The sequence below is a fragment of the Haemaphysalis longicornis genome, unplaced genomic scaffold (assembly GCF_048455015.1).
Source record: "Haemaphysalis longicornis isolate Haplotype H1 unplaced genomic scaffold, Haemaphysalis longicornis Haplotype H1 scaffold_226, whole genome shotgun sequence".
NCBI classification, from domain to species: domain Eukaryota; kingdom Metazoa; phylum Arthropoda; class Arachnida; order Ixodida; family Ixodidae; genus Haemaphysalis; species Haemaphysalis longicornis.
This window is the reverse complement of record NW_027526303.1, coordinates 53247-76493: the sequence shown is the minus strand read 5'-3', so window position 1 is coordinate 76493 and position 23247 is coordinate 53247. Positions and strand designations below refer to the sequence as shown.

General features: G+C 50.9%; 1 protein-coding gene across 1 annotated transcript; it reads right to left on the bottom strand.

Moving 5' to 3' along the window:
• Positions 1-14227: 14227 nt before the first annotated feature.
• On the bottom strand, positions 14228-21125 carry LOC144172479 (solute carrier family 22 member 7-like). Its single transcript, XM_077701174.1, has 3 exons — positions 19411-21125; positions 18482-18518; positions 14228-14269 (listed from the first exon to the last, which is right to left on the bottom strand). The coding sequence occupies exons 1-3, from the start codon at positions 21123-21125 to the stop codon at positions 14228-14230; spliced, it is 1794 nt and encodes a 597-aa protein (XP_077557300.1).
• Positions 21126-23247: the final 2122 nt, after the last annotated feature.

Sequence of the window (23247 nt, the reverse complement as noted above, 5' to 3'; positions counted from 1 at the left end):
GCCAATCCACTCTGTGAAGGTGGTTGGAAATCGAAGCCGTAAACAACAACAGCAATGATTACCCTTGCGGGGACACTTGAATTCACACACGTGGCTCTACAAATAGTGAAACCAGAGACTAATGAAATGCACTTCACCACACCCTTTATTACTGCAAAGATATAATCGGCGCTAAAGTTAAACCAGTGCATTATTCGTGAACGGTGGTTGGTTGAGTTGTATTGGTGAAGCACGTGAGTGTAAACTATTTTTTTAGAAAATTAAAGGAGGCTCGAACCCGGTGTTACACGCACTTCTCCCACGTTTTTACCGCGGCCCGCGGAGGCGGCGAGATCGGTGGCAGAGACGGAGAAGTGAGATGCGATGTGTTGGTGTAAGCTTTATTTACATTTATAACTTCTAGTGCATGCGCAAGGCGCGCACACGGCCGCTTCACGTGTCGTGCGTGGAGCGCAGAACGGCCCCAGAGGTTGCATGCCGCTCTTACGTGGCATTCAGCATGAAGGCAGGGGTTATAACCTGCAGATGTGCTCGGTTATTGCACCATCTGTCTCCCCCATCTTCGCGTGGGCTCGTATCTTAAGAACGGCAACGGAAGTTGCCGGTGTGCCTCATCATCGCAGCAGGATGTTACTTACGCGGCGAAAGCAGAGAGTTACTGCGAATATTTTGAACATGGCACGAGGCGTTCCCGTGATTTTTGTTTACTTACTATGGTTATAAACTACCGTTGCGACGACAAACAACGTGAGAAAAGGCAAACGATATCATGCATTCATAGAAATCTTCTTTCAAAACGTGCGTGCCCGCTGACATCCGGATCCGTCGCTTAGGCGGAATGATACCGTACTACATCAGCTATTGCGATCTTAACTTGTTGACGTGTATAGCTGGATTCTGCTTCCGGCATCGCTAGCGAGCGGACGCGGGATGGCAAGCTCCGCCCAAGGAGCGGCTTTGGCGGGCCCGCGGTAACAGAAATTATGCTAAGGATACCGAGGATTATCAAGTTATTTTGCCCCAGTTCCCAACAGGTCAGTCCATATTAAATACTGCGGTATGGGCGGGCACGCCGACATGCGTGCCCGCCCATACCGTGTCGAGGATTTCCGCGACACTTTGGCTTGTCTGGCACTGCTCCCCGATGTTGTTGCATTGGGGGCGTATCAGATGAGTCACGTCTGGGCGGTAACGTTCAAGTCGGCGGATCACCGACGTTAAAGTGAAGGAAAGGCGCTGCATCGTCATCGACCCGGGAAACCAGGAGGTGCGCCTGAAACTTCACTGGCTGCTGTACAACGTGCCCGACGATGGCGTCCGCGTTGCGCTCGCACCCTACGGGCGTGTCGGCGAGGTGCGCAAGGAGCGGTGGTGCGTCGACGGCATCCAAGACAAAAGTTCAACCCTCCGGTAAGTGACCCTGAAGTTGAAGGCGGGTGTGACGGTGGATGACTTGCCGCACGAACTTCGTGTTGCGGGCGACAAGGCTCTCGTCGTCGTATCAGGCCGAGCCCCCCAGTGCTTGCGTTGCAACACGAAGGGACACATCAGACGGGAGTGCAAGGTGCCCAAGTGTTCATCGTGCCGACGCTTCGGACACGAGGCTAGTGCGTGTGTGAGGTCGTACGCGACGGTCACAGGGCCGGCGAGGGACGACGAGCTTCGTGGAAACCTCATAGACGCGGCAGACGCGGAGGAGACGGCAGCCGGGACCAGCGAGGTGGTGTCGGAGAGTGCCCCGGCGGTGCCGGTCGTGGCCGAGGCTGACCGGAGCGTTCCTACAAAGGAGCTGCTTGGTGAGCCGAAGACGCCAACCTCACGTGACTCGCCGAGCCAGGGCAGCAGCACCAAGGTGGCCAGCCAGGAGAATGGGGCGACGCCGACGACGCTGGCTCCAGCAGCGGACGTCACGAACGTGGAGGTCGGTGGCGACGGATCCGGCGGGGCCGCGGCAAAGCGGCAGCGCGAAGGCGACGACAACAGCCTAGGCACTGAGGTTCACAGCACCGAAGAGCCGCCTACAAAGGCGGTGCCAAGGCGACGCACCAGCTTCAAGCCGAAGTCCAACGTTCCCCCCGACCGAACGAAGCCACCGGGTACGCCCACTTAGGACAGCATGTCTCTTCGAAAGGTAGTTGGCGGGGTTTTGTTGACTGGGTTTGGTGCCCTACTGCCTTCTTCGAAGCGCAAACGAACTGAATGGACCTACACAGTTAAGTTTTTGGAGTGTTCTGCCGTCCTTAAGTATTTTTCTAGGGGTGGTGGTGGGGGAGGTGTCTTGGAGTTTACGGTGCCTCTACAGACGAGGAAGTGTTACCTTTTGTGCTTGTTGGGCTGTATGGAGTCTTTAGAGACCATGAAGGGTTTTGTTTTGTCGTGTATTGTGTTTTGGGGGTTTGGGGATAATGTAAAATGCCTCTTTTTTCAAAAGTGTGGATGTAAGTGCTGCGTGGTAGGTCTGGCTCATCTTTCAACTTGGTTTTAAGCAAGCCTATGCGCATAGCCACGCTTAAGGTGAGGGGTCTAGCTGATCGGAGGCGTCAGAACGAGTTGTATCGCCTACTGACAGATGAGGATATCTACATCGTGGCCTTGCAGGAAAGCAAGGTTGAGAGGGAGGACCAGACCGATCGTATGGTACGGCCCTTTGCGTCGAGGTACGACGTTTGTGTCTCATACGCCGTGGGTTTATCCGCGGGTTGTGCGCTGTTAATACGGCGTAGCCTAGGGGCAACCCTAATTACCGTTACAGCATCAGAATCGGGGCGGTTCGTCGTTGGTGACTTTCAGTTCTGTTTACACGAATGGCGTGTAATTTGTGTTTATGGCCCAACAAAGGTAGCCAAAAGGAAATTTTTTTTCGAAGATTTAAAAACGTGGTGTAATAAAGAGCGTTTCTTGGTGTTACTAGGCGACTACAATTATGTGTGTTCCGCGAGGGATAAAAGTAGCCTGACCGATTTCAGAGATGCGAGTACAGCGGTTTTAAACCAGATAGTCGCCGACTTCGCCCTTGCAGATGTAGGCGATAACATGAGCAGTGCTGGCACTGTTCGCTACACGCACTTTCAGGGCACCAGTCACGCGCGTCTTGATCGAGTGTATGTATCGTAAGATCTTGTTCCTGAATGCGACGATTACCAAGTGACTCCTGTATCTTTTAGCCATCACTGCCTTGTGTCCGTAACACTTGGGAGGGGGGCAAAACGTCAAAATTCCTTTTCTTGGGGGCTCTGGAAGATAAACAACAAACTGCTGCAAGATGAAGCTTTCCTTGGCATGATCAACGCATGCGCACAGGAAATCTTTTGTGTTGGGGGGACATGAACAATGTTTTTAAATGGGAAAGCATTAAACAGCAACTTAAAATGAAAGCGCTCGAAAGATCAGGTGCCATGAAAAATGAGGAGAGGGGTCGAGAAGCCTTGCTTCGCAGTAGCCTGGATGTGCTTTTAAAAGAAGAATGTAAGTCGCCTGGAATGTTTGAAGATGACATTAGAAAGCTCAAAGCACAGCTCGAGGTTATCGACAAGGAACAATACCACGGAGCAATGGTACGGGCGAGGGCGGAACGTTTTCTGCTATGTGAAGCACCGACCAAAATAGCTTTCAGTTCGGATAAAAGTTATGCCCGCAGAAACGCTATAGTCGAAATAGAAAGTGAAGAAGTTTTGTACAACGACCAGGAAAACATTCAAAAAGCTTTTTGTAGCTATTACGAGAAGTAGTTTTCCAGTCATGACGTCGACAGGGAGAAATTTAAAGAAGAATTTGTGCGCTTGCTGCCCTGTTTGGACCAAGATTCTTCCTAGAACCTAGAAAGAGATATTACTGTTGATGAGGTAAAGCAAGCAATAGACGAGTTAAGCCCAGACAAGACGCCGGGCCCTGGTGGTCTCAGTGCTGCCTTCTATAAAAAGTTAAAAGATGATGTTAGCCCAGTGATATGCAAGGTTTTTCCGAGTCTTATGACCATGGGACGCTTCCACCTTCCTTTCTGGTATCTCACACGGTGCTCATTCCGAAATCGGAGAGCGAGGCTAGGTTGAAGCAATTTTCAGGGTATCACTCAATTAATTAGTCTGACCAATGTAGATTATAAGATCTTCATGAAAGTATTTGCCAGGCGAATGCAGACCGTTGTAAAGGACATTGTGGGGCCGCACCAGACATGCGGAATTAAAGGGCGGCCAATTGTCACTAACATTCACACCGCCCGAAGTGTACTCGAGTGTTGTGACAGCCTGCAAGGTGCCGTAGCAATGCTCCAGATAGATTTGGAGAAAGCTTTTAACCTGGTGTCACACGAACTTTTGTTAGAAGTATTAGAGCACGTCAACGTAGGTGGTGTTATACTCAAGGGTGTTCGCATGGCCTATAGTGGGTGCTCCACAAAACTCGCCGTTAATAAAACGCTGAGTAAATTCAAGTTAAACGAGGCGTGCGTCAAGGATGCCCGTTGTCTCCTCTGCTTTTTTGTGTATATGCTGAAGCGTTTTGTGTGAGTATAGTTAATAATGAAAGCCTCAACGGCTTTCGCCTAGAGTCATGTGAGGTACGAATTTTAGCGTACACGCTGATGATATAGCACTCTTTTGCGTTGATAGGAGTAGCATAAGCGTCGCTTTAAACACCCTCAAATTGGTCTGCAAATATAGCGCCAGTGGCGTTAATTGGCAAAAATGTTTGGGCTTTTGGCATGGACACTGGGACAAGGCTCCGGATGTCTTCGAGTGTGTCAGTTGGCAGACGACGCCAGCGAAGTACCTAGGAGTGCCTTTAGAAAATTACACCGATAGTGACCCTTACTGGCTTGGGCAGGCCGTCGAACTGCGCACAAAGGCCGAAAAATGTAAAGGCACTGGTCTGTCAATGTTTGCGAGAGCCTCAGTGTGCAATGTGTTTTTTATGAGTGAACTACGGTATGTTCTACAGGTATTTCACTGTTCGCGGAAGAACATACAGGCACTCCACCGTGTTTTTGAAGTGTTTATTTGGGAGACGACATGGGAACAAACGAGCCGCACGAACCTGTTTCGGCGCGTGCGCCTCGGAGGCCTTTCGCTCTCGCATTTGTTCTTGTGGCAGGTCGTCAATCGTTTTTTTGTTTGTTTGTTTGTTTGTTTCTGCGGGACGTACAGGAACCTTTCTTGCGCACTGCGTGTCAGATAAAACTAGCTAGGTCACTGCCTGATTTTATTGTATCGACAGCGTGTTTTTCTTTTGGCGCACCCAGAGGATATTTCCGCGAAGTAGTTCTGGCAGTCCAGTTTTTACAAGCCCGCTTCACTCTTTGAATACTTGTACAGTGTGACGCGCAAAAAACTTTACCGAGAGCTTGCGGATATTGTATTACCTGTGCCATTGTATAGATCAATGTACCGCGCAGGGCCAGGCCAGGATGTGCTTAAGCGTGTCAATAGAATGGTGGTACCACCATGGGTGAAGACATTTTTCTTTAAACTTCACGCTGGCGTGCTACCCGTAAAGACGTGGCAGAAAGACAAGGGTTTGTACCTTCCAGGAGGCGTTCAGTGTTATCCGTGCAAGAAACCCGAGTCGATCGAACATGTGTTTTTAGAGTGTTGGGATGGGGTGTTTTTCTGGGACGTGCTTCAGCGCACATTAAAGAAAAATTTCCCTCTAGACGCACACGGAATACGGTTTTTGCCCATCGAAAGTGAAGACGGTGTACCGTACGACCTCGTCATGGTTCTGGCCCTGTACGGCATTTGGAAGTCGCGTATGGCCATACGCCATCGTGATGTTGATGCCAAACGCTCTAAGGAGTATTTTCCCGAGTCCATTCGGTTGATTATTGAAGTATGGAGGGCTCAGCCTGAGCCTCCAGAATGGTTGCCTGCGATGGAAACATTGACAAGCATGAAAAAATTTAGCTGGCTTTCTGCTACCCAAGTGTCGGCTAGCAGTTTTATCAATGTAGTGTTGTGTCGGTGTATTGTCAAAGTAAGGCAATAAAGAAACTCCCACCTCCCCTCAAGGGAACCCCTGTGTAGATGCGACGCATAGGGGGTTCACGTTGCAGCGTTGGACAGCGGGGGAACGGCGCTGGAACGACGGAGCGGAGCGGCGCAGGCACCGCGTTTTATAGCGCGCATAACGAGGAGGGGACGCGCCGGCGCCAGTGCGTCTGCCGCGGCTACGACGCAACACAATCCACTTTAATCCAATCTAAGCCAAGCCAAGCCAATCCAAGCCAAGCCAAGCCAAACCAATCGAATCCAATCCAATGCCCCTCGCCAGAGAGAGTTCGCTATCGGAGAGGAGAGGGGGTGAGCGGCGGAGAGCGCAGCTGGCGCGGCGAGGAGAATGGGGGAGGGGTGGACGCCGACAACGCCGGATGGATGCAGGGACAAGGCGAGTGAATGAGATGCGTTCGCATCTAAAAAAAAAAAAGACGTGTATAGCTCAAGCGGTAGGGCAACGGGCTCTCGCTCCGTTGCGCTGTTCGTTCCAGGTTCGATTCCTGGTGGTGCCAGTAACTTTTATTTGTTCGCGGGAGTTTTCTGTTGACGCCAACCAGTCGGGAAAGAACCCTTCGGGGGTAGAGGAAGAAAGCTTCGCTTTAAAAATGGGTACAAGAAATTTGAGCTACAAATAATTCCAAGTACTTCCATAAGTTACGCTCTTTCAAGCATTACAAATAATTTCAAGTAAGGTCGAGGAATCACACGTACTTACGTAAAAATGTAGTTTTTGTACTACATAACTAGTAATTGGGGTAAACAGAGTAGGAACAATTTTAAGTATATTCAAAGTAATTACAAATAGTTTAAGCGATTTCAAGTAATTCCAAATACCTTCCGAGTAATTCTGAGAAACCTAGTTTAATTCCAATCTCTTTGGAGTAATGGGAATACGTTTAAGCATTTTTAGAAATTCAGTTATTCAAAGTAATTCCAGGAAATTGCATTCGGCTACGAGCAATTCATCGTTTTATACAACATCTGGGATTAATTCTTCCCAACAAAATGATGCTCCAAATTTAAGTCCATCATCGAAGAAGAATGGCTTTTTTTTTTTGCCCTACGCGTTCTCAATAAACACTTCTGCTTCTGCGGTGTTTTCTACGTGTTCCATTTTTTAAACTTAAGTTCCAGACTTAGCGCATTTTTTACGCTTTATAGCATCGGTATAACTTGTTGACAGGTCCATATGTAAAAAAAAGTATCTAAGGAACAAAACAGAGTACCGCGTTATTCCATTCAACGCAGTACTTCACGTCCAACCTATAGGCTCATTACATCCGAAACTGTGAGCGCCGACGGTGATGTTTGGCGGCTGTGGCACCTAGATAAAATTGTGTTGCGAGTGCCCCGCTCTTGACCCTTTGCAGCAAGTCTTCGTTTTCTTCTGAAATATCAGACGCGCGGCGCTGGCCCCGGTGAGCCCCAAACCGTTTCTTTCAGGCGTACAATATAGACTCAAAACGGAAGAATACGGCTTCTGTATACGCAGGAACGAGGTCCATCACATTTTGGGGACATCAGTGGCTATTTCGCCTTTCCTGACTTTTTATGGTGAGCAAAAGACAAAGAAAACTACTACAGGTATTCGAGTTTAGATTGAACCCCTCGTGCTTTTTGCGTGTGCGTTCTGTTTAGAAGGTTGCCCAGGCAACCAGCACCAATCACAAGTTATGCCTGCCTCCGCCTCTTGCACTCCGTGTGCAACCGTGTGCGGGTGCATCGAATGTACCCGCACGAGTACCAGAGTGATCACCGCAATGTGTGTGAGAAAGCACCAGCCAACCCGCGGCACATCGTGTGGGACTGTGCCACCGAACCAAACGGCGCGAGCTTCGAAGAGTATCTGGCTAAACTCCAGAGAGCCATCGAATCTACAAACAAGACAGACCAGTCATAGGCCATGCAGCAGGTCTTCACCGCACTCGAAATGCACGGGCTCCGTAGAAGGGCTAGTGCCAGTGTTGTACGGAACGGCGTTCCAAGAAACGGCGTTCCTGGAACTAGTTTCTTTTTGGAGGAACAGAGGAACGCCACCGTTCCAATAATGGTCGGTGGAACTGCAACGGTAACTCGTTAGGTTTAAGAAGGAACGGCAGGAACGGCGTTCCTTCTGCAAAACGTTACACCGCTAGGAATTGGCTGTTTTTGATGCCAAGGCTCCAGTACAAAATCCACAAGTCGCTACTGTGTTTCTCTTTCTTTAAGCTGGTCAGTTTATCCTCCCTACAGCGGAACGTGCTTCATCGAAGGTCAAGGGCAGAGAAATTACCATGCAGTGGGCCGCAGCTTGTGCTAGCTTTCATGCCGGTTTAGCTTACGCGGCGCCGTTCGACGGGTGAATAGCGCATGCACGAGAAAGCGTTTCACCTTTCATAGTTCGTCTGGGGAGGCCAGAATGCGCGTATGCACGATAGAAGTGTTCCCTGCAGGGGAAAGGTTGTCTAACTCCGCGTGGCGCTGCAGGTTTCTTGTGAAACCATCTTATCTGTGTATTGTCACGAGTAATTACCGCATTAGTGCGCGCAAGGCGCGGGTGCGTTGTGCTCGGGTACTTGCGATCCTTGTGAGGTCATTCAAAGGATCACCGGCTATGGGCGCACCGCAGTATTTCGGGATGTTGTACTGCTTTAAGGTGCAGAGTACGCGCGCAATTCGTCACGCGGCGGTCTATCCCCGATCTGGCGGGAATGGGTCGACGGGAGTGCCAGGTCCTTTTGTATTGCACGCGTCCTGTCAACAAAGAACATGAATTCCTTCACTGTGGGACCTAATTTCGTCGCGCGCCGTACGGACAATACCTGAGGGACGCCGCCCAAAGGTTGACGGCCAGTGTTCAGAGTTGCTTTAGTTGGTCGGTTTCAACCTGTGTTATACTTGTGGTTTGATCAATACCTGGGAGTGAGAGTAAGAGTGTGGATCACGTAATTGTGTACAAATCTTTGCGTTTTGTTTACCTGGCCAATCGGCGGCCCAGTGTGTGTCAGTTACTAGGTCCTCGAGGCGTGTTTTTTGAGTAATATAACCGAAGTGTTTGGTGTTCTTGGACAGTCAGAGCGAGAGCTAGAGAGTCGATATAGGGAAGCTTGAGTCCGGTCAGTTGACCGAACGAGAGTGAACAAGGGTCCCCTCGTGAGTTACATATGTTTAGCTGAGATCATTTCAGCATTGCTCTGTTTTTTATGCGAACTTTGTATATCAGGGGCGCAGTTATACATCTCCTGAGTTTGTCCGGTGCTCCCGGAAAAAATTCGTCTAGGAGCTTTTCTTTGCATTCTTTTCATCTACAGATAATCTGCTGCCGGCGGTGTTCATATTCGTATAATATACGCAGTTCTATGTGAGTTTTAATTTTCTCACTTTATTTCGCCTCAGGACTATCCAAAACCGGATTTTAATTTTTTTAATGAAATGTAACGTTAATGTAACGACACGTTCCATTGTTCGAAGTGTAACTGGAACACGTTCCTTTCGCAATAAAGGAACTTGTAACGGGAACTCGTTTCAAAATTGGGAAGGAACTAGGAACGAGCTTTCGTTCCTATTTTAGAGGAACATGTACAACACTGGCTAGTGCCGTGTAGGGTCGCTCAAAAAGGCGCGACGCCAGGCCACGCCGAGGCGGAGCCGTAACCTGGCTCGCGCTTACTACAGGAATTGCTTCAATAAAGTATTCAGTCCAGTCCTAACCATCTTTCTCTTAATCTAGGGGCTTTGATTTTTCTGCACGGATTCTAGATTTTTTGTGAGAAATCGATTTTACATTAGTTTTACATCATTTTGGTGCACACGAAGTGTCGCAGGTTAATTTGCAGCCCTTCACTTCTGCGCGGCGTATAGCCGTATTGAAGCGTCGGCGAGTAAACGGCAATCTGAGCCGATTTTATCAAAGCCGTTTGACGGCGCGTTATTTAAGAATGCCGGGAAATTTATTGACATGTGTTCCACAGCGGCGCGAATAAACAGCGACTTCCTTTCAAGTGTAGTACCCTGAGGTGAATGCCTGTCAAGTTCCATGGCTCATTGTGCAAACAGTCCAACCTACACAAAACTGCAGGAATTCCAAAGAAGGAATTGTCGGATAAATCCTTGAACCTGTCTGCCATACACCGAACCCCGTTAAAGTCAGCTTCACAACATACGGATTGCTGAGAAGACAAAGTCGGCTTCAGTAATATTCACAAAAGCTTTGCTCGGAATACATTTTAAGGAACAATATAAGAAGTCTGATATAAAAATATGAAGGCCCTGCAGCCTTCTATCAAACACCTCCATAAAACCCCACGTACAATCCTCCACAGGCTTAGCTGTAGTATCACATTAGACTTTAGCGTGGAATATTTCAAACGTTCCTAACAAAATCTGCTCAAACGAGTGTGGAGGACTTAAGAGCCCCCTTGAACCTGAAAGAAATGCCGCAGTCGTGACTACATTATCTTACAGCAAAGCAGGAGGAGAAAGGGAGGGCAAAGCGTTGCTCCAGCTAAGCCTGTGGACGACTGCACCCCTACGGAGTGTCGTATACCGACCACCGTTAAAGTCAGTTCCACTACTGTACACAGATTCATTACTCAAAACACATTTCCGCTGCGGCAATACAAGGTGTTTTAGGTGAAAAAAAAGTGAAAGTCCCAGTCCTCTTATTATTAGCATTTTCGCATGCGACGAAAGTGTGACACATTAAAGGGACCCTGCAACACTTTCGATAAACGCTCTCACTCTTTCTTATGCGTCTGGAAGCACTGCGAAACCTACAGTTATCGCCAGCACGGAGAGGCGCTGCGTGATTTGCTCGCCGCACCAGATACGCCTTCCGTTTCTGCTTTCTTTTTGTGGCTTTATTTTTAAAGTTGCTATCTAAAAGCGTTCATTGCTGCAACTGAAGGAAAACCGGCCAACAGCGGCTACGTGGCCTCAGTGACGTAATTACGGCAGCCGAAGAACGTCAAGACCGGGAAAGAGAGGAAAATCTTTTGAGCGAGTTTACAAGTTATCTGATGAGCATAGAGCAGTAATTTTTTGCTAAAGTACTTTGCGACCCCATAATCTAAGTATTGGGTGGGTTGGGTGACTACGTTCTGCAAGCCTTGAAGATTTCAAAAACGTTGAAAAATGTGTTGCAGGGTCCCTTTAAGCTTTAGGGACAGACGGACGCACGGACGGACGGACGGACTGACGGACAGAGACAGACAGACACAGACAGACAGACAGACAGACAGACAGACGGGTTTCTTCGTTTATTCTAAAGAGAAACACTTTTCCGCGTTTAAAAACTGAACGTTCACATCACCTAGCTTCAGGCAAGAGGATAACCACAGGAGAGAACTGAGCGCTGAAATTATTCCGCATGGCCCTTTTCACGAGCTGGAAAACCCGGCCTCCAGTGGAGCCGCACGCGAGAAAATTAAAAATATCACAGCTAGGGGAATAAGCACTCCACGATCACTGCGGCAACCACCCCGCAGCGGCTCGGGAAGACCCAATGATAGCCGTGAAAAGGTCGCAACGCGCTGGGAGAGTGGTTCTCGGCGCGCTATGCGCTCCGGAATACGTGCGTAGCTTGTGCGCAACACATACGTACGCGAGAGGCGGACACTGGACGGCTGTTCGCCGCCGTCATCAAGTGCTGCTCACATTAAGCCGTGCTCAGCTTAACGAGCACAGGAAGGGACGTTCGCCGCCCATTAGAGGGTAGAGGAGCCTCGAGCGAAGTCGGCTGGCGGCAATTAAACACGCTGCGCTGTAATTTCCGCGCGCACATCTTTGTACGCGCGCGTGAAACCCTTCTTTCGCGTTGGAGCGTTCCTGCATCAGAGCGAGAAAGTAGGGCTAGGGAACAGGTGTAACTGGGCTGAGAGAGTGAGGGGGTCGATAAGGGCAAGTGGTCACATATAGTAGTAGAAGAGACAGAGAGAGGGGTTGATTTTATTTGTGCAGGAGGTCCTTATGTGAAGTGGGAGAAGGATGCATAGGACGCAGGGGGTGATTGCGGTCTTGAACGTCTTGGGGTACATTGGTGTCCTAGCCTGGTGTACATCGGGGTGGGGTGAAAGGACCAGACTCACGGTTTTATGCTGCTCGTGCGAGGCCGCTATCCACAGAACAGCGCGCAATAAGAGACAGCGTGTAAATGTGCGCTTGTGATGCGCAAGCTGTCATCGTCCTGAGCTTTCAGAATCCTCATGAGTGCTTGGACAGCTCGCCTGCTAAAGTAAGGCCTTTGCAACACCATCTGAACTAATCGAATCCGAAACACGTCCGAACTTATCCAAAGTAATGCTTTAACTGACACCCGCGGCCAGAGAACTCAGTTGGAACTTCAGTGGACTCCCCAGAACCAGATCTAGCGTCGAATACGAGGCTGTGTATATAAATCTTGACCATCCCTATGCGTCCCGAACGTACCGCAGAGGAAAAGACAGACCGTGGCAGAATCCCAAGGTAAATTGCAGCGCCACGACGAAGGGGCGGAGCATACGGACGCAGCAAGCTGCAAACAGAAGAGAGCAATGGTGGCATTGGTGGTGACGATGAGAGGAAAATGCTTATCAGTGCAACCATTCTTAGAACCGCCACTCAAGAAGCTGAAGAAGTGGCCACAGCGCTGGCTATAACACAAACCAAGGCCATGACGATCGTTTCCGGCTCGCAGCAGCCATGCAGAAAATGTTTTGTGTTATCGGTGACTCCAGCAGCGCACCGCATCCTGACTGCAAATGCCCCAAAGTAGAAGGCCATTATATTTCGGAGCACGGCACACTCCTCCCTCGTGGGCAGCGAATCCTCCGACGCGACGGCCTGCGCACTCGAAAACTAGGACGCGGAAGGAGAACCCGACCCCACACCTACTGTGTCTTACCGTAACATCACCCAGCACTACGGGCTAGAACGTGCAATCTATTCCGCCACCACACCCGCGATTAGGTATAGAGAATATACGACTAACACTTCGCTTTGATTTTATTTATTTCGAATACTGTTAGCCCTTGCGGGCTGTTACAAGACTTCGCTTATTACTAACCAACACGTTCCCTCTCCATGTCCGAGTCCACCTGCAGTTCCCTAACCAGCATTCACCGCAATGCAAGTTCTGAGGGCATTCAGGCTCAGTCCACCACAGTCTGTGTAAAATAAGAGCAGAGACGAAGTGTTGCGACGTCCTGGCGATACGGTGGTGGTTCTATTTACAATACGGCAATGCTTGAAAGACGAAGAAGCTCGGGCTAGAGCTGCTCACGCGAATACGGGTACCGATGATGGTGATGTCATCAGTGCAGCGATGATGATGATCCATAAAGTTTCAACAGTCTGGGAATGAGTGAGTGAGTGAGCGAAAAATATTAAAAGTACGCGAGGCCCTTTTGTAAACCAGTTTCCTGTATCCACCGCATTGTCGAGAGCCAAGCAGACTAACGTCGGACAATGTGCGCGTCAATGTCAAGTGGATCGTTCCGGCGGTAGGTTTTGTGAATCTCGGTATAAATGTATCCACAAACTATTTTAGAAAACCTCCCCCTGCAGTGTGCGGAGACGTCACAAAATTCACTGCCCTTCCAGTATGGGAAGAAGGATTACCAGTGGAACTGGGCGCAGACAAAAAAATTATTGTTTCCCAAAGAATGAAAACAACCTAAATAAATCATTTGTACAAGTGCGGCACGCACAGACACAGCTGGCTGGCGCCGCATCTTTTCAAAGTGCTAAGAGTTGTGCCGCGCCTCCGCCAGATGGCGCCACGGGTCCCGCGACCGAGAGAAGACGCAGTGAAACATCCCCCTCGCGAGGGGCACGATCAAATGCAGAGCATTTCCGGGGGCGCACGACGTGAAGTAGTTTGCGTTACGTTAATGTTGTTGCACTTGTGGCAACTGCTGACGAGAGAGCGCTCGTCAGCAGTAATTTGAATGAGTCAACGATATAAGGCGCGTTCGTAGCGTCCCATTCTGTGTCGGCTTTGTGGCGAAGTGGGTAGAGCACCATGTACATTGCGTTCCGCCCGCAGGGTCGAGGGATCGAAACCGGGCGCCGGATAGTATTTTTTAAATGCAGAGCATTTCAGTAATTCACGATGTCACCAGCGTTGACGTCCGTAGTCCGCACCGTCCCCTCCCTACTATATAAATAAATACTATCCGGCGCCCGGTTTCGATTCCTCGACCCTGCGGGCGGAACGCAATGTACATGGTGCTCTACCCACTTCGCCACAAAGCCGACACAGAATGGGACGCTACGAACGCGACTTATATCGTTGACTCATTCAAATTACTGCTGACGAGCGCTCTCTCGTCAGCAGTTGCCACAAGTGCAACAACATTAACGTAACGCAAACTACTTCACGTCGTGCGCCCCCGGAAATGCTCTGCATTTGATCGTGCCCCTCGCGAGGGGGATGTTTCACTGCGTCTTCTCTCGGTCGCGGGACCCGTGGCGCCATCTGGCGGAGGCGCGGCACAACTCTTAGCACTTTGAAAAGATGCGGCGCCAGCCAGCTGTGTCTGTGCGTGCCGCACTTGTACAAATGATTTATTTAGGTTGTTTTCATTCTTTGGGAAACAATATTTTTTTTGTCTGCGCCCAGTTCCACTGGTAATCCTTCTTCCCATACTGGAAGGGCAGTGAATTTTGTGACGTCTCCGCACACTGCAGGGGGAGGTTTTCTAAAATAGTTTGTGGATACATTTATACCGAGATTCACAAAACCTACCGCCGGAACGATCCACTTGACATTGACGCGCACTTTGTCCGACGTTAGTCTGCTTGGCTCTCGACAATGCGGTGGATACAGGAAACTGGTTTACAAAAGGGCCTCGCGTACTTTTAATATTTTTCCCTCACTCACTCACTCATTCCCAGACTGTTGAAACTTTATGGATCATCATCATCGCTGCACTGATGACATCACCACCATCGGTACCCGTATTCGCGTGAGCAGCTCTAGCCCGAGCTTCTTCGTCTTTCAAGCATTGCCCTATTGTAAATAGAACCACCACCGTATCACCAGGACGTCGCAACACTTCGTCTCTGCTCTTATTTTACACAGACTGTGGTAGACGGAGCCTGAATGCCCTCAGAACTTGCATTGCGGTGAATGCTGGTTAGGGAACTGCAGGTGGACTCGGACCTGGAGAGGGAACGTGTTGGTTAGTAATAAGCGAAGTCTTGTAACAGCCAGCAAGGGCTAACAGTATTCGAAATAAATAAAATCAAAGCGAAGTGTTAGCCGTATTTTCTCTTTACTTAATTGCGGGTGTGGTGTCGGAATAGATTGTACGTTCTAGCCCGTAGTGCTGGGTGATGTTACGGTAAGACACAGTAGGTGTGCAGTCGGGTTCTCCTTCCGCGTCCTAGTTTTCGAGTGCGCAGGCCGTCGCGTCGGAGGATTCGCTGCCCACGAGGGAGGAGTGTGCCGTGCTCCGAAATATAATGGCCTTTTACTTTGGGGCATTTGCAGTCAGGATGCGGTGCGCTGAGGGAGTCACCGATTACACAAAAAATTTTCTGCATGGCTGCTGCGAGCCGGAAACGATCGTCATGGCCTTGGTTTGTGTTATAGCCAGCGCTGTGGCCACTTCTTCAGCTTCTTGAGTGGCGGTTCTAAGAATGGTTGCACTGGTAAGCATTTTCCTCTCATCGTCACCACCAATGCCACCATTGCTCTCTTCTGTTTGCAGCTTGCTGCGTCCGTATGCTCCGCCCCTTCGTCGTGGCGCTGCAGTTTATCTTGGGATTCGGCCACGGTCTGTCTTTTCCTCTGCGGTACGTTCGGGACGCATAGGGATGGTCAAGATTTATATACACAGCCTCGTATTCGGCGCTAGATCTGGTTCTGGGGAGTCCACTGAAGTTCCAACTGAGTTCTCTGGCCGCATGTGTCAGTTAAAGCATTACTTTGGATAAGTTCGGACGTGTTTCGGATTCGATTAGTTCGGATGGTGTTGTGAAGGCCTTACTTTAGCAGGCGAGCTGTCCAAGCACTCATGAGGATTCTGAAAGCTCGGGACGATGACAGCTTGCGCATCGCAAGCGCACATTTGCACGCTGTCTCTTATTTTTTATATAGTAGGGAGGGGACGGTGCGGACTACGGACGCCAATGCGGGTGACATCGTGAGTTACTGAAATGCTCTGCATTTAAAACATTTTATTGAGCCGGTGAAGTGGGAGTGGTTCCTTATTGCAGGAAGCCACGGTTCCTTATTCCAGGCAGCCTTCGCTCTGGAGGCCAAAAGTGTCTGGACGTCCAGATCGCTGCTGGGCACTAGGTTCTCCCACAGCTCAGGATGGGAAGGGGGGTGGAACAGGGAGGAGGTTGGGGATGTGCTTGCACTCTTATATGATGTGAGGAAGAGTACTGGGTTGTGAGCAGAACTTGCGGTCGGCCGGAAATTGCGTTGGAAACGTGCAATGGAGGCGGACTGGGTGAGGTAAGGTATTGCTCTGCAGTCGGCGAAGTAGGGATTCTTCTTTTGAGAGTTTAGGATGTGGAGGAGGGAAGTGCTGTCGTTCGAACCGGTAATATGTGGTCAAAATATGTTTACGGTGTCGGGTGAATACCAACTAAATTTCTCAATGCGATAGCCATTTAAGTGCGAATGCACTTTATAAGCGACCCTGAATTCCGTTGACCGCCGTCCATCCACATAGCAACAGCTGCGGGTGCGCGCGCTCCTCGTCTTCCTTGGCAACGGGGGGAGATGGCACATACCCACGTGGGGGATTGGCCAGGAATCTCCTCGTCTTCCTTGGCAACGGGGGGAGATGGGCGCGCGCTGCCTGGCCGCTGACATGGCACATACCCACGTGGGGGATTGGCCAGGAATCGGGCGTGAGAAGGGCTAATGCACCCGCTTAAAGGAGTACTGACACGAAATTTCAAAGCTGAGATCCGTTCTAGCAATCAAGTACAACGACAACACAAATAGGTGTCTGTGCATGGCACATACCCACGTGGGGGATTGGCCAGGAATCGGGCGTTAGAAGGGCTAATGCACCCGCTTAAAGGAGTACTGACACGAAATTTCAAAGCTCAGATCCGCTCTAGCAATCAAGTACAACGACAACACAAATAGGTGTCTGTGAATAAATGCATCTTTCTTTCTTTGTAGTTGTGTGTGTGTGTGTGTGTGATCTCTCTTTCGCGAACATTACCGAACCGCGCAAATTCAACTCGTGCATTCGCACTTTCACATTCTTCCCCTCGGGGAAATGCGGGGAAATTTTCTTAAAGAGCCCCGCTGAAAGCTAGGTTTCTCTCTCACTCTGAATATATTGGGGCGAAATTCAAGCGCATATTTCAGCTGTAGCGCTTTGGTTTCTGTGCCTCCGTACCTTGCATAGCCGGTGGGGAAGAGGTGGCATCAAACTGTGAAAAGGTGGTCGTCGCGCTCCCGGTCTCAGCGTCGGCGCTGTTTCCGACTGCCCTACATAGTAAAATGGATTGTTGGGCGAGTTGGTTCATGGCTTCAAGAAAATTAAAAAGAGCGCAAAGGACGAGGACAAAGAAACACAGTAGACGGGACGCGCGTCCCGTCTACTGTGTTTCTGTGTCCTCGTCCTTTGCGCTCTTTTTAATTTTCTTGATGCCCTACATAGGCGGGCATGTCAATTTCCCCACCGTCCCTATAAACCTCCCTTGGGCCTGCCAAGCTTGTTATAGTGACCGCTCGCTTGCCACGAGAGGGGGGTGGCGAAGGAACGTAGAGAACGGGGGGAGGGGGGGGGGCACACCAAACTATCGCTGAAAACTCCTCCTTCCGCAGTTTCCTTCCGCTGGATCAGAATGTAACGCAGTAGCGGTCACAGTTATTACATCTCACCGTCTGGTACCTACCACGAATGTTGCATAGCTGTCGGACGTAAATTTGTGAAACAAGAAAGCTTTCCTTCGGCAACCCAAGCGCATATGCGCTCTTAGAAAGGTGCGAGAACGTAGACGTCGCCGCTGGGAGAGGCTGAAGGCGCCATGGCACGTCATCACTTCGGAAAATATACCGTGCCAATGTGTTCCGGGTGGTAAGCTATAGGGGACGGATTTCGCCGTGTCTTAGCCTTGTACAATATCAGCGGTCGACCAACTCGTGCCATTTTCTGCGGAATAACTCGTCATTACAGGTTCGAATTCAAAAGCAAACATAAGAAGCTACACCGCAGGAATGTCGATGCAGTCAATCATTGCATTTATTTTGCAAAACGCTAAACGACGTTAGTCAGGTACTACATAAAAATCGGGGAGTTGCAGACAGACAGTTCGCTAGCCTTGAATGCAGGCGGTACTCTTCAAAGGCGACGCGTTTCCTGCAATTCAAGTACGAAGCAGGTCATGCGACCGGCCACAAAGGCCTTCCTTATGTTGGCATTAAGCGCGGAAACGTCGGGTAAATACTTTGCGGTTGAAGACAAGACACGCTGGAACACCAGCCTAACCCGTAGACAACTAAACCGCCCTCCGCCCTCGGACCACCTCCCCCCTTTGCAGGAAAGCAACTTAAAGTTTACATGGCCGCACAGTCGGTTAAGGTAGAAGCTGACTAAGCTACAGTACACAAAATCAATAAAGCAACTACAACGCCCTATTTGACTTGCTCATGGGTATATTAAAAACGCTAGAAGTTGTCGGACTCTAGTAAAAAGGACTGAAAAGCGTAAAGGACAATGTTAGGATATATTATCTCCGCAAAAAAATGGTGTTTGGCTTATAACTGTGTAAGATATATAGACGCTCTTTCACCGTCTTGTTACAGATGATCTCGCATCGGGATATATACGGAGTACACAGCACTAAGTAATACGGGCAGTTAACACGGAGCCCAGAAAGCACACGCAATTACAGAAATATTAAACAATATATTTCGCAAACGTATATGTATATTACCCCCTAGTTACGTCGTAGAGCTTCCAAATGTCTATAAATACTTTCCAAGCAAAAGAAAACATTCATACTTCAAGCGGGATTATGGCCCCTATTTCCCGCTCGGAATTCACTTTCCTTTCCGGGACCTTTTGCTGCTTCTTGCCGAGGTTTCATTGTATGGCGACCACTTTTCCTTTTAGACTTGCTTAAACTCATTTTCGCTCGCACCTCATCTGGCAGCGACGCCGCGCCGGTAAGGCCTCTTTTTGGCAACTGCGCTTCGTCTGGAGACGACACTTCGTTGCTGAACCTTCTTGAACTCCTTTCTGATGCCAGCTCCCTGTGCGCCGACATCTCGCCGCTGAACTGTCTCGCACTTCTCTCGGTTTGAAACTCGCTTGGCGGCGACGTCGCGTCGTTGTACTGTCTAGGACTTCTTGTTAACTGCTCTTCAGCCTGCGTCGACCTCCCGCTGAGCCTTCTTACACTTCTGTCATCGCGTGGCGGTGACGTCACGTCGTAACCCTTCCTTGATCTTCGTAAGCTTCTCGTCAACAACGTCTCGTCGCAACACCCAGTGATCTGCGCCAGCGACTTGCGCTTATTCAGAATGCGCGACGGGGGTCGTTCGAGCGTCTTCACCATTTCTTCGAGGAGTTCACGTTTGCTGTAAGTAGTACCGGCGGTCGGTGTGCGATGTACGCCGCTTGATCGACTCTCCGGGCTGGAGATCCGTGTCGTCTCGACACTGACGTCAATGGGCATGTGGTACAACAGCCAGGCCACTCCGTACACGAGTACCGACACCAGTGCGAAGAAAAGATCCTCGCGACCCTTGGAGCGCAGACCCGATAATGGGGCGGCGAGCACACCTCCCAAGCGGCCGAACGCGAACGACAGGCTCGCGACCGTTCCTCGCACGGGCGCGGGGAAAGCCTCGGTGAAGTACACCAAGTTGAAGACCGCGGTCACGAAGCAGGTGGTTTCGGCGGCGACCAGGATGACCGTGTGCGCGAGCGACTGCAGCGACCGACCGCTGGAGAACGCGATGCCCAGGAGGCTGCACGAAGTTCCCGTGCAGGCGAAGGCGGTGATCAGCAGCCGCTTGCGTGACGACCTGTTGAAGACGGGCAGCATGGCGACGGCGACGAACAGGTTGGTCACCAAGGGGACGTTCTGCGCCCACACTGTCACCTTCCGCGCCGCCGAGGCCACCAGAAGCGCGTAGTAGGCGAACATTATGGAGAAGGTTGCGCTGAAGCTCACCAGCGCGCGGCGTCGCAAGACGTTTGTGCTGAGCTTTGCCCGCTCCTCCGTGCCCGACATGAAGCGGAGCTTCTCTTCCGTCTTGGCCACGAGTACGCAGGGGCCGAGCGGCCGGAAGCCGTTGGCCCTGGCCATGGTGTTCATGACCGATTCGGCGTTCTTCAGCCGCCGCTTGGCAATGAGCCAGCGCGGGGACTCCGCGAGCAGGAGGTAGCCGACGGGCACCAGGCCCGTGGGGGCAACCATGAGCAGCTGGCGCACCATCCACGCGGCGTGCGTCAGCTGGCCGATGGCGGCGAAGGAGGCGTCGCCGAGCGTTAGGCCCACGGCGACGGAGAGGCCGTGCTGGACGACCCGCTTCTGGTGCGTGGAAATTTCAAACAGCAGCACGGAAGACGCCACGAAGAGCGAGCTGCTGGAGCCGGAGACGAGGAACTTGGTGCACACGTACATGTAGTAGGTGGTGGCAAAGCCGCTTCCGAGCGTGGAGATTATGAGCAGCGAGGCGGAGGCCAGGGCCACCGGTTTGCGGCCCGTGCGGTCCACCACGAACCCCGACAACGCCAGGAAGCCCAACGCCCCGGCCATGGTCAGTGCGTTCAGCAGCACGATGCGCCAGGCTCTCCCGCACACCAGGTTCCAGTGGCTGACGATCGAGGTGGGAGCGAACTCGGCGTCGTAGTCCCACTCGTCGCACGGCACGACCCGTGAGTCGTTGGTGTCGAGCAGGTTCGCGTAGGCGCTGCACCGGCTGTACTGACCGTCGGCCGCCCGAGGGATGCCCCACTCCTTCCACTCGGCCGTCGACACATTCAGGTGTCCTGGCGGTCTGCACCAGTGGTCCACTTCGGCCGAGATGAGCGGGAAGGTGAGCGTGTGGCAGTGAAGCACCCACATGCTCAGGGCGGTGAAGAAGAGGACGCCCCTCTGGACGTTGCCGTGACCATAAACCTCGGCGCTGTCGAAGTATTCGCTTGTTTCCACGTCGATGGCGTTCAAACCCGCTGGGATAACGTACTGCATGGTGACTGACTTGACTGGTTCACCTGTCTGCAGTGTTTCGGGGGCGCCGAGACAAATATTGCCGCGCCTCAGAAGACGCGGAGAAATGAGGCGGCCTTTCAGTGTTCCAATCTGCGTCTTCTCTTTCTTTCTTCTTATCACGCACACCACGCGCGCGAGGTTACAATAAAAATGCCGTCGTAGGTTTTACACGTTTCATCTGCGGTGCATATTTCCTTTGCGCCGTAAACGTAATGAATTGCTTCCATCTGCCCCCCCCCCCCCCCCTCCAAAAAAATTCCCCCGCAACTCCCCGAAGGGAATCGTGCAGAAATGCGAATGCATTGGGTGCACCGATGAGTGTGTTGCGAGTAATGGCGTAATTAATGACGAGAGTGTGAACGTAATCATTTATTCATCAGCTCCTGTTTGTGTTATCGTTGTACCTGACGGCCACAATCACTGCCTTGTGATCGCTAAAGTGCACGGTCAAAGGGTCTTTGAGAAGCATACGCGCGTCACAGTTTCGCGTAAAGACCAGATCAATGCAACTCCCGTGAATGGTAGTGGGGCACGTGTCGAAGCCGGCAGAGAGACAATGCATAGAGTGCCTGGTCTGCATGTACTCGACCAGCCACTCGCCACTCTTCTTGCGCACGTCAACGTTGAAGTCGCCAACCAAGACTATGGGGTCAGAGGGTTTGGAGCGCACGCGCACGCTTTCCATAGCCGCGTCCAGAAATGCATTCGCATTTACGACGACGACGACGACGAAGGCAGAACTACGAGGCGCGAGCGCACGTGCGCGCGCTCACGTGCGCTCGCGCTGGAGGAATGCAGGCGCACGCCGGCCAACGGAGCAAAACAACCCCCGGCTAATAAATGCATTCGCATTTTAAAAAAATTTAACTTCGTATTCATGCTTTCCGAAGGCGCAAGCGTTCTTCACCCCAGCTGAGCCTGAAGGGGTGGGCAAGATTCCGTCTCCTTGCAGGTACAAGCCAGCTACTTCCTGTACGCACTTAGCGCCATCTGCTGGTTTGCTTCAAATGCTCCTTGTATTGCTTCGAGCAACTGCTAAACAACGACTTGCTGTAGCTTGTTTTTGCTTTCAAAACGGTCTCAGTATTCCAGAGGTAGAATCATGAGTTTCGGCGCCAACGACCCCAGTTCGAACCCCACCAGTGCCGAAATTTGTGCGAGACCCATGATTTTTTTTTTCAGTGGAAAGTGTTCATTCGCCTCAGTTCTACTTACTCTTTTGGAAAATAAAGGTGCATCGTTATTTTTTATTTCGGTTTTGTGGCGGAACGCGGCATATCAACCCGTTTACATAACTTTCTGCATCGTACAGGAAGTGACTGGCTTGTACCCATCTCGGAACCAAATATCGCGTAAGGTAATGTAGAGTCAGTTTCGCATAAAAATGGCGCATACCCACACAGGGGGATTGTACAAGGTGGCCAATAAATAATATACGGAGCAGAAGAAAAGCTTTAGACCGTTTCGAGGAGAAAAAGAAAAAGGGGAGAAAATAAAATGTCGACCAGGGGCGGAATTCTCTAAAACGAGAGGCTGTCGTTTTGAGACGACGCGATAGCGACATGCAAATGCATGTGTTCTCGGGCGGGGGCGCCGCTTTGAGGTGTGGAGGAGGGACGGTGTCGCTTTGCGGCCTTGTGCGAGTGCACTTCGCGGGGATTGCCGTCCCTCCTCCACACCTCAAAGCGACGCCCCCGCCCGAGAACACATGCATTTGCATGGCGCGACCGCGTCGTTTCAAAACGACGGCCTCTCGTTTAAGAGAATTCGGTCCCTTGTCTGAACAGTCTTAGCATGGCAGGCGAGCCGTCTCTGAAATGAATTGGTGGACGACGTTACAGACGTCCATGTCGCCCTGGTCCAGCTTTATGCCCCCGGAAAGACAAATTGAGACAGCGGCAGCCCTAGGCGTCGCTGGGGAGTCTCCAGCAGCCTTCTTCGAGGATTGAAGAATCAGCGGCAAAAAAGGCGGAAATGTTCTTGATATTTGATTCCTTTTTCAAAGATGGCACTACGGAGAGGTCATCAGGTTGGCCCGATATAGGTATCGATTAGGTGAAGGAACCCGACAACGAAAAAAGGTCAGCAATACTTCCCACGA

Bases quoted from the DNA above. Each gene is read 5' to 3' on its own strand.
- LOC144172479 (XM_077701174.1), bottom strand. From the start codon at position 21,125: ATGCAGTACGTTATCCCAGCGGGTTTGAACGCCATCGACGTGGAAACA. The intron at 18,519-19,410 runs GTGTTGCGACGA...TGTGTACTGTAG, and splicing joins TCGCTGGCGCAGATCACTGG to CTTAGTCAGCTTCTACCTTA. The intron at 14,270-18,481 runs GTAAACTTTAAG...ACTGCTGACGAG, and splicing joins TTAACCGACTGTGCGGCCAT to AGAGCGCTCGTCAGCAGTAA.